The 11,523-nt window shown below is 44.3% G+C and overlaps 1 protein-coding gene across 1 annotated transcript in view; it reads right to left on the reverse strand.

Annotated features, from left to right (window-relative positions):
* Positions 1-10,410, reverse strand: part of SESN3 (sestrin 3) — a 38,747-nt gene extending 28,337 nt beyond the window's left edge. The window contains exon 1 of the mRNA XM_088159391.1: positions 10,288-10,410. Coding sequence (XP_088015517.1) covers positions 10,288-10,389 — 102 coding nt within the window. The 5' untranslated portion in view covers positions 10,390-10,410. The remainder of the gene's footprint in view (positions 1-10,287) is intronic.
* Between the last annotated feature and the right edge of the window lie 1,113 nt (positions 10,411-11,523).

The raw sequence follows: 11,523 nt of genomic DNA on the forward strand, positions 1-11,523 counted from the left end.
GATGTTTCCAGCATACCCTCCATGGCTGCAGCCTGCTTTCCTTCCACTTCCAGGACCCTGCCCTGGTGGAAGAGGCACCAAGCTCCATCTCTCCTGAAGAGCTACAATGCTGGCTGCAGGTTCCTTCAACCTTTAATTACGTTGACCTTTTCAACCAACACACCTTGCCTCCTAACTACTTGTGGAGCACCAGCACAGAAGCGAGACAAGTTTGAAATTGCTGGAATAAAAGTCACTTATTTCAAAGCAGATTCTACTTGAATGACCCCCAATGTTACCACCTCATCCTGTCTTTTCCCAGTAACACAAAACTTTAAATACTAATGTAATTGGACAGTTTGTTTGGGTTTTCTGGAGGGAAAAGAAGATGAAAATATTTTCAGAAGCATTAATATGGCATAAAGTAGTCAGGAGATTTTCTGGTTCAACCTTTCCACTGCATTTGTTCGAATGTGGCAACTGCAAAATGTAAAAATATTAAATACGGTGGAGAAACAGAACTGAAAAAAACAAAAAAACCCCCAAAACACAAGAAAGAATGCCATGTCTGATTCTAGTGAGATGCATTAAAGCCTGTCTTCTGGATTTCATAGGGAGAAGGCAACCAATCAAAATGAACAGTGGACTAATGAACACCAAGTACATCAAGTGTTCCTAAAGTATTTTGATGCCTCCTACCACTAGGGACTGGATACTGACACAGTCCCAATTTAGAATTTTCTAGCCATAGTGGTCTAGAGTGAAAATGGCTGCAACTGAATTAAAGAGGACTTAAAAAACATGGGTGCTCAAACACCTGCCACTGCACGTAATGGCTGTTGCAATCAGCTTCTGGAGGGAACTGAACACGGGAGAGAAATGTGGTGCTTCAACTTTAAATTCTTACTTATAGTGTGTTGTTGACACCTCATTACTGGACAACAACAGAGACAAATGGGGAACTTCAGCATGTTTCTCCCTCATATACACATCAAGCTGTGTATAACATGTGCACAAGCACCTGAAGTCCAGAGTTAGTAGTATTGGTCTTTCTCTATAAACAGTTGCCTTAATTTTCCAACTCTAAGCCAGATATTGCAGTCAGGCAATCAGTGCTCACTGGAACAATCACATCTTGACGCTGATTTCCAGGGAGGCACAAGGTTTGCTCTGCCTACTGAATAGCCAGTGGGTATTTGCATGCAGGCAGCACGTTGACTTCAAGACACAAAACATACTGTAGTACAGCAACATTTCAAGTGTTCTTCCACACTGGATGAGATCCAGCTGGTGTCAGGTAGAATATTTAGACAGCATGTAGGCGCTCCATTTCATTAGAGGTCTAATCAAATTTCTAAATGCTAGAACAAATTACTATTTCCACACCTCTCATCAGCAGTGAGGGTGCTTTACTGAGAGGAATGTCAATCAACTCAGAGGGGAATATTTTTTATTTTTTTAGTTAATAGGCATAATTACTTTAAAACAGATTTAGAACCATATGGCCAAAACCCCTCCAGATACATTTAGATAATAATGTAACTATATTCCCTTTACCACATGCTACAGCAGGAGATATTAAACATATTTACAAGCATGTGCTATTAAATTAGGTTCAACACTGTTAAGACACTGTCTTATTAAACAGTTTCTAACTGCAGAATTCATATGGAGGAAAGAACATATGCTAGCGTTCAATTGTTTTGTTAGTATCAGCCAGAGCAAATCCAATGCAGTAATAAACTGCCCAGAGACAAATAAATGATGATTTTGAGTAAGCAGCTGTGTACTGCTCTGAATGGTTTACACCAAGACAGCTTGTATTCCTTCACTGTCATGAACATAACTTTGTTTTACTGAGGTTATGTGCGATTGCTCAGAAGCATGAATTTTTCATTTGAAAATGTTAAGTGAGGAGTCATTCTTGCAACCATTCCTCCTTTCTAAGGAACAATTTTGATCCATCCTATCAAGTGTCAAATGACTCTGAAGGAATTTACATTTCTCTCCAGTTTCATGACAAAACTAATTTGAAATTTAATATGCTTTAAAACAGATACACAATTACTCATTTTGATTCCAAACTGCAGCAATTGAGACATTGACTGTATTTATGACTTTATTGCTCATTCTGAACAGATGAAAACCTGATTTTCAATTACCTTTTACTTTTCTTCCAAATGTCTTTTGCACTTGCAGAGGTAACAGAGATCTATGACTCCAAAGAATTCTCATGGATGCGATTCCTCCTGGCTTTCATACACATTAACCTAACATTTGTGTATATTGGAAGACTTAAACCACAAGCCAAAGGGTGGTCCACACACTGACCACACCATATTCCCTTGTGTTAAAGACTTATTACTTCTGTTCCAGCCTACTCCCAACACATGAAGCCAGGAATACTTCATATTCCATTCCATTATTAATTTTTACCACCTGATCGCCTGAGGAAGGGGACTGCAGGTAGCCTCACACTATTACCAAGTTCAAAAGGTTGGGGGCTGAGCTCAGAATTCATTAGAAATCCATTGCTAGTCTAATAAAACAAGGTGCTTACCTTAAGAGTAATATGAGAGTCATTAACAACAACAACAGAAGGTGTTCAATCACAAGGTTGTATCTCTTTATTTATCTTACCCTAATTCAGGTAACCAGGGACATTCAGGAAAGAATTAAGATGTTTTGCTAGATTAAGAGCACTGACTTCTGCCTCTTACCTTGACCACCATCACTTACACCCAGTTCAGCCTCTCCCCAACTTAAGTTCATGACTGCCACAAAGATTATGCCCTACAAGAAATAAGCCCCTCTCAATTTAAGAAATATGCGAAAATGAAGATATTTGAATAAATCAGTGGTTGATATGGTCTGTAACAGGAACAAAATAGTTTTTCAGCTTCATAAACACATAATATTAACTACCATCTATACCAGTATTTTGTCCCAAGTGATAGTTATCTAATGTCTGATATGCAAGAAGCATCCTATAATAAAAATTTGAAACTAGTGATTAAGAGAGACATTTAAAATTCATACCCCTTGATCATGGCCTCCCCTATTACAAGTAACACTGGTCTGCCCAGGATGGCATACCAAGAACTGCATAAAATGTCTTGAAGTATCTGCAATATATTTCATGGACTGACTGATAGGCAAACAATCAGAAAAAAATTGTTTGTGGAGAGTGTCCCTACCTCCCTGTAATGGCATTTCAAAATTTGATTCATCTGCATTACACTCCCTACAGCTTCTACTCAAAGCCCAAAGACTACCAGGCTGGGCTGCAGAGACAACAATGGGAAGCACCTCTGCATACAAACAGGAACACCTGCAAAGAACAGAGAAATTAAACAGCATAAATTATTTCCATACAGGTTTTTCCAAAGATGATGAGGTGTGATTTCTCATTAACTGAGGTCTCCCTCCTGACAATTCAAATTCCTTTTTTTCTGAAAATGCCCCATTTCCCCCCCGGTCCATCCTGACCCACTTAGACAAAAGCCAGTATTCAGCCTGGACATGCAAACTATGCTTGAGATCCCTCATTATTCTCCAGTCCTGTAAATGGAAATCTGATAATAAAATCTCCAGACCCCAGCTATGCACAGCCAGGGGAGAATTATACCACTATCTTCTCTCTCTCAAATCTCCCTAGCCAGAAAAAAACTGTTCAAATAAAGAACTAAATGAGTATTAGCAGCTCCCTCACCAATGTGGGAGAGAGGAAAAACCAAGGATTCTTAATGAACCATATTACTTTTTTCAGATTTCAAAACACTGCCATTTAAAGAGATGTGAGATTTGAAGCCCTAATTAAGTAATATGCATAAATTTAAAGCAAATGTTCACAGAGTCCACATCTCCAAACCACAGCCTGTGATTTGGCTAATGCAATGCTCCACTCCCACCAGCAGAAGTAAGTCTTAGCAGAGGACAACCTCCACACTTGGCTAACCCACTCCCAACACTAAACCTCAAAGTTTCTTTTGAAGAAAATCCTCCTGCCCACTTTCTTTCCTTTCTCACCTCCATTCCCTCCCTGTAATTCAGGGAAGACTGTGTTTTTGCTTTTGTTTTTTAAAACAGAACTATTCTAAATGAGCATGGTTGCTACAAGGTCACTTCTTACAGCTTTTCATTGCAAAACAGCGTCGTTCACCAGAGGTTCATTTCACTCATACCACTCTCATTACAGGTCTAATGAAAATTTAATAGTTCTGCCATCTCATTTTCAGCCAGTAAAACTAGGAAAACACAAGGACATTTCTTTACAGTAGTTTTAAAGGCAAAAGTAGGAGAACCCAGGCAGCCTCAGGACCAGCACACATGTGCAAGCCCTTTGATTCCAGGATGTAAAGACTACACAGGGGATGGGAGAACAATCAGTTAAATGGATCAGATTTTGAAAAGATACAAATTATTGAAACACTCATGAGGATGGGGAAGGAGAGAAACTGGTCAACTCTGGATTTTCACTGCATTTATTTCACAGGGAAGAACCTTATTTTTAGTTGTTAGTTTGTTGGGAGTTTTTTTAATCAAAGCTTTCAAGAAAAAGTAAGAATTACTTATGAGAGTGAGGGGCCTGTTGCTATCAATTTTAACTGCCCTAAAAAGTTTGGCTTGTTGCTCTTGGTTTATAGCTTTACACTTTTGGATCCCAAAAAATTCTGTCCTGTCCCCCCAGCTGTGCATGCAGGATTAGTTGGAGTGACCTGAGCTGGTTTCACCATGTTTCACCAGTGCTCCAGGGGACTGGAAGACACAAACACTGAGGGCAGACACAATGTTTTACACAACAGAACGTTGCTAAAATTAGAACCAATGCAAACAGAGTTGATTTTTCATGACAGACTTTGCAAATCATTTTCAGAACTCCTTTAGGAAGAAACACATTGGAGATTTAAAGCCATCTAGGCAGCTCCTCACATCCCCTACTATGTGAAGAGAGATTATTATTAAGAGGCATCAAATCATAGAAGACATAATTTGGTTTTACAAATTAAGATTCTCTGTGACAGCCAAGGTTGGTTGATGAGATTTCCAAAGCCAACTAGACTATGCAACTCAACAAAAAACAGAGATGCTACATTGTGGAAAACCCAGGGTGTTTTCCAAGCAAAGGCATAGCAACCTTGATTTGCCTATGCTCAGAATAGATTGAACCAGGTTGACTCCCCTCAAAATAGCTGAGATATCCTTGAAAGGCCTCTTGATTTTTACAGTGCAGGTAACAGCATCTCCATGCATCTTCATGACTCATGGTGACACATATTTTAGCTTACACAGGCCTGTGAGACCTGACATTAAACTATTTTTGGTTCACTTTTGGGCTCCTTTCTTACTTACCCACACAGAACAATACTGTGAATGAAAGTGTCTTTTCTTTTTCCTTTTTTTTTTGGATATGACCTCAACTCCCTGAGCCTAGGCTAGAGCTATTGTAAGCACTCATTTAATGACGTTCACTCATTTTTCTATCTTAAAAGTGGGTGCTTTTTTTGGCAGCATCAGACCTAGAACAAACTCTTCCAGATTCTTGTACCTGTGGACACTTCAATTTTCCAGCCTAAATGTATTTATGACCATATTACATCCATCTACTCTTGAGCTAATTTCTCACTTGCTCTCACCATGAGATGTATTTATAGACACTGATCATATCCCTTCTCTGTCTTTGTTTCTGCTGCATTAAAAAAACAAACTTTTTCAGTTTCCTTCTGCAAAATCAGTATGCCCTTTCTCCCAGCACCTAGCCAGCTCCCCTCTGTGCCTGTTTAATTAGAGTCCATCCTTCCCAGCTTCCCTCCCCTTCAACACCACCACCCTTGCAGGGTGACAGTAAGGTGCTCGTCCTTCTGCATAGACATCCTTCTCCCTGCTCCTTCCAAGGAGCTGCTCTTATTAAAAGTGATGAGCAGCAAAAAGCCAAGCCTGCACTCTCACATTTCACACCACTGCATTTCACATCACTTTAACTATGCCAGTGCTCAAGATCTCCCAGCTCTCCATGAAATGTCCCTCTCTCCCTGTTCCAATAACATTTATCACTTGTATCGTATTCTCAGCACAGTGACTTCTCCTTTCAGCGTGACCCACGGTAATTCCCATTCTCATCAGTTCCCAATCACTGTAATTAACAGTACCAGAAAAACAGACAAACTGTGTCAGATCAAAAGTCCCTCCTGCCCAGTAACCTCTCATTGCCAATAGGGACACTAGGATACATGTAACAGCCAGGAAAGCATACAGAAAATATACTGAGAGGTGTTGCTATTTCATATTTACATGTGTTCTTTAATTTTTCTGTTATGAGTTTGCCCAAATAGTTTTCAAACACAGTTAAACTTTTTGATATATAAGACATTTGATGTTAGTAAATACAAACGTTTAATTTGCATTGACTTGCAGTGTCAAGTTCAGCCTTTGATGTTACTTCAGATGTTTAATGACTACAGTGCAGTTTTAGTCCATTCATAGCTTTTGGAAGAGGACACTCTAGCAGCTGTCTTATCGATAGAAGACCACTACATTAGTCTAGCATGACCTACTTCTGGTGATATCATGTCATACATATTTTTTTCATATTTACTTTAGTAACTTTGTACAGTATTGAGAGTTGTAATAAAGAACGAGACAGGCATGGGAGGATGAGGAGCAAATTATGTCCATCATTTTTATGAGTATTTCCCCTCTCACCCCTCATTGGGTAGGTCTATAAATACCAGGAAAGTCCTGGATTTCATATGCCTTTATGCTGCACTCTAGCAAAGACACTGGCTCAAGCCAGGAGGGTCAGCTAAGTCAGGTCCACTTCCACCTTGCCAACACTGAAGGTTGCTTTTAAACCACACTCCCACATCACACATCTTGCCACTGCCCTTCTATCCCCCTCACTGAAATCTAACATAAACCAAATATTTAATCCCTGAACCATGTTTATACTTTTCTGTCCTACCAACTTGTATATACATGTAAAAGAACCTTTTACTTCACATGCTTTGCAATTTGCAACCAGGCTTGAACTGTTGGCAGATCCTCCCTGTTCCTACATTTCCTGACATATCAGGATTTTTCCATCCCCTGAAGACTTTTTGCTTATTCCTAAAAGCCTTCCTGAAGCAGTTATTTACCCAAAGAAATACTGAGCTCTTCCTGTATCAATATTCTCTTCTTTCTTGCTTAGGATATTGATTTTGTTTAGGCAGGAGAAACTTAAATTTCCATCAGGCTCCAGGATAACACCCTGGAGCTCACCTGCCCAGGGACTCCCCTACATGTTGCATTTCCAAGGGGGAGAACTGGAGCTGTCCCGGTTACTGAAGTGGCAGCAACTCTCAACCACCTCTAGGAAAGAGGTGGCAACAGCACTCCTATGCCCTGCTAAGCACTTCTCCCTCCTGGTATGCCACAGTTTTGTTACAAAGGCTGCCCGTCCATCCCATGAACCAGAGCCACTCGTCCTGCTTTGGTCATTCTTCCATTGATTTTAAACTGATTAAAACCATTAGCCTTGGTTGTCTGTTCAACCAGCTCACTCACCAAACCCAAGACAGCATCACCTATGACTGACTGTCCTTTCTTTGTTTTCTCCTAAACCAAATAATGATGCAGTTGCTGTATCTGTGGCTGTCTAAGCCCTTCTGATTAGCAACAATTGTTCTGGAAGCAGATCTGATTATCTAAAGAGCACCATAACAATAAACCCAACTGGAAATTGAATCCTTTTAATATAAGAAACCTTCTTCATAGGCAAATTCAACCCATGAATCCTCAGTGCTGCCCTCACAGAACTTTCCATAATAAAATGTTACTTTGTTTAATCTGAAATTGGATGAAGCATAAAGTGCTGCATCTAGCCTTTCCTGTTTCCCAGGTGAAAGAGAAACTTACCTTCACCATGAGAATCCAAAACCTGCTAGACTATTTCAAATTTCATTGTATGCCACTGAGTTGAAAGCTTGCTTTGCCCCTTATGATTTTGACAGCAGCACTACCTAAACTGTGAGCATTCAAATGACTTCAAGTAAAGACTTAAAACAGAGGAGGGCAGAAGAGATTCAACATGTTTCAAGGCCAATCATTTTTTCCAGTATGTTATCACATGAACATTAAAAAAAAACCAACCCAATACCATCAAAAGAACAGATGAGGCAGCACTTATCTGAAGATTATTACTCTGAGACTCAGATCAAATTTGCATCTCACTTGTATCAAACATTTTGTTTTGTTTTTTTCATCATATTTTCTAATTGCATGCTTGCCAATGAGGAGCAAAAGGTTAAAATTTACAATGATTTTTATTACACCAACTTTTAAATAATGACAGATGTAGCCAGAAGCTTTGCACTTCATTTTATTGTCCAGCCTACAACAGAGACAGAATGATGTTCCAGTACCAGCACTGAAAGCACAGAACACCTATGTTTCAAGAGGGTTTCATGGGCTGTCACTCAGTTTCTTTATTCTTGCCCAATTTTGTATGGTTGAAATGACCACAGCCAAAGCAGAGCAGCACTAAGTTGCCTTCCCCAACACACCCAATTGGGTTCCTATGTTTCACCATCATCCCTAAACTACTTTAAAATGAAATAAAAATACAACAATAAATCAAATCCAGCAAGTTTCTCATTACCAGAAAAGTACCATCTAACCCTGTCCCCACCTCCTACCTCCCACTGGTATTAAAGAGGTATACAAAAAAAGTCCTACCCAGCAGGATGGGAATACGATTTAAAAAAAAAATTCAGTAACTTAAATTTAATTTTAGATCTATAAGTGCTGCCAAGCACCACTTTATTTGTCAACAAAACATTTTGATTATTTGGCAGAACAAAGCAAGCTCCCTCTCTGCTTGTTCTACAGACATATTTGGCACTGGTTAATTTGTATGTCTTTAGACATATGTCAAGTCTGAAGCTGTTTCAGGCTTTAACCCTGTTTTAAATACTTGTTTTTCTTAAAGTGGGAAAAACGGCAAGCTAAAGCCAAAAAGGGATTTGGTCCTGCAATGAAATGGTTAAAAATCAGACTCTGCTGATGTGTGCTTCTCTGATCCATTACATTTCTCGCAAGCTGAGCTAAGAGCTGAGCACCAAGTATCAACTGTAATACGATCCAAGAGTTTATGGAAAAAATAACTGCACATACCAAGCATGCACATTTAATAAGATTTTGTTTCCATTAAAATATTCAAGAAACATGATTTTTAAGATCTGCTTCTCTCTCTGACCGATTTTTAACGTTTCTCCTCCCCCTCCCCTAAATACACACCTCCTTTCCAAAAAACCAAACCCTTAAAAAAAAAAAAAAAAAAAAAGGAAGAAAGAAAAAAGCAGTCCTACTGCAGAGAAGAGAGGCTTGAAAAACAACTTTGATTGGCACTTGGCCTGACCCACAGAGGAAGAAAAACAGTTTTTGGACAAAGAGCGCAAATATTTGAGCTCATTGACTTACAGGCTTTCTTAGCATTTGCAAGAACCAACCTGGAGCAAAATGTGCTGGGAGAGATTGAATTAAAATAAAACCAAAACCGGCATCGCGTTCATCTTGGGCACTCGGAGCCTCGGCGCATTTGAACAGCTCAGCAATTTTAATTCATTTGCACTGGACAAACAGAAAGCACCTCCGCTCCTGCTCCCCGCGGGGCAGATGTCGGAGCAGGGGGCGCGGGCACCGCACCCCTCCGGGCGCGGGGGATCCGCAGGGAAGCGCCGGGGATGTGGATCGGCGGGCTGGGGGGCGGGGGGCTGCCAGCTCGGCGCTGCTTTTCTTACATTTCTAAACCTCTGATCTCGGATCCCCCCCTCCCCAGCACAAAGACTTGACGGAGAGCGCGGTGATGAATTTCGCCGGCGAAATATGTGGATAATAAACTTTACGAGCGCGACTGGGCCCCAAGTCAAGACCCCGATGCCATCGGGGAGGCCGAGTGCCCCCCAAGCCCTCGGGATGCAGGGGACAGCCTGAGACAAGGGCAAATGACAGCCGTCCCAAGGCGGACGGGAGCGATGGGGGCGCGGGACTTGGCACCCCTCGGCACCCTCCGAGCTGCCCTCGCCCCGCACCCCTCTGCTGCCCCCGGCCCCGCACTCCCCGGGCACTCACCTCCTGGAGAGTCCGCACCCCCACTGCCTCCCTCCATCCCTCCGCCCCACTGCTGCCCTATTCCCATTTCCCCTCACCCACTGTCGCCGTACGTGTCCCACCCCGCCAAGGCTCTGTCCCACTGCCGCTGGCTCCCTCAATCCCCCCCACAAGCCTCTCTCGCAGCTCTCGCCGCCTCGGCGAGACTCCCCCCAATACCTGTCTCGGCACCTTCCGGCAATTGCCGCACACCCGGTACTGCCCGGCGGCGGCGGCAGCGGCGGCGGCGCTGCCCACGGGTCCGGAGCCGAGGCGGTTCATGGTGGCGGGGATGGCGGCGAACGGCTGGGCGGGACGGGGAGGCCCAGGACGCTCCGCGCCGCTCAGCTGCCCGCGCCGCCGGCCGCCCCCATCCCCGGCCGCGGCCCCAGCGCCCGCTCCGCGCCACCGCCCCCCGCGCACACCCCCGCGGGGCCCGCCAATCCGCGCCGCCTGCCCCGCCCACCGCCGCCGCCGCCGGCCAATCGCGACGGGCCGCCCTCCGCCGGCCAATGGGCAGCGCCCGCTCCGGCTCCCATCTCCGGGCAGCCTGAGAGAGGGGGCGGGGTGAGGGGCGTGGCCGGGGCCGCGAAGGGGCGTGACCGGCGGCGTCTCTGGGCAGCCTTGGGCAGAGAGGGGCGGAGCCGGCGCCTCGGCGCGTGCCTTCCGCCGGCCAATAGGGTGGGCGCCATGCAAAGCAGGCCCAGAGGCCACGCCCCCAGGGCCGGGGTCCCGGCTTGCGGCCGCGGCTCCTCGGGGCCGATCCCGATCCCGATTCCCATCCCCCTGGAGCGGCCCCGGGGGTCCCAGCTTGGGCACCGGTGTGATGGGGTGCCGGCCTCAGCTCCCCACCCCGGGGCCAGGCCCAGTCCGCGGCCATCGCCATCCTCATCCCCTGGAGACAGCCCGGTTGCCGGGACGGGGAGCGAGGCGCTCTCCCTGCCGGAGCGGCGGGGTGCGCGTGCAGGGACACGGCTGCGCTGCTGCCAGGCGGAGCGGGATGAGGTGTTTGCTCTGGGGGAAGTTGGGAGCACGCATGCGAGAGTGTGTGAGAGTGTGAGAGTGTGTGTGTGTGTGTGTGTGTGTGTGTGTGTGTGTGTGTGTTTGCCTCAGGTCTCCGGGATTGTTAGGGATGATGAGTCAGGTTTTCTAGGCTCCATGCTAATGCACGGAGATGGAGTGTATAATTAGGACAGAGGCAAATCTATTATCTGCAGCCTCGGAGAGCTGGGGTATGAACCTCTCTTTTTTTTGCGTCACGGCATCACTGCAGTTTCCCTTGCCTGTGCGCTCTTTAGCTTTTAAGTGCGCAAAGACGAGCTTCAGCATAAGTAGTCCCACGGACGTCAATAAAAGTTCATTAAATGTCGAGCGTTATATAACTCCTGTTTTGAAAGATGATGATACAGAAGGATT

Source organism: Sturnus vulgaris, chromosome 2 (assembly GCF_052056855.1).
Source record: "Sturnus vulgaris isolate bStuVul1 chromosome 2, bStuVul1.hap1, whole genome shotgun sequence".
In the NCBI taxonomy this organism is placed as follows: domain Eukaryota; kingdom Metazoa; phylum Chordata; class Aves; order Passeriformes; family Sturnidae; genus Sturnus; species Sturnus vulgaris.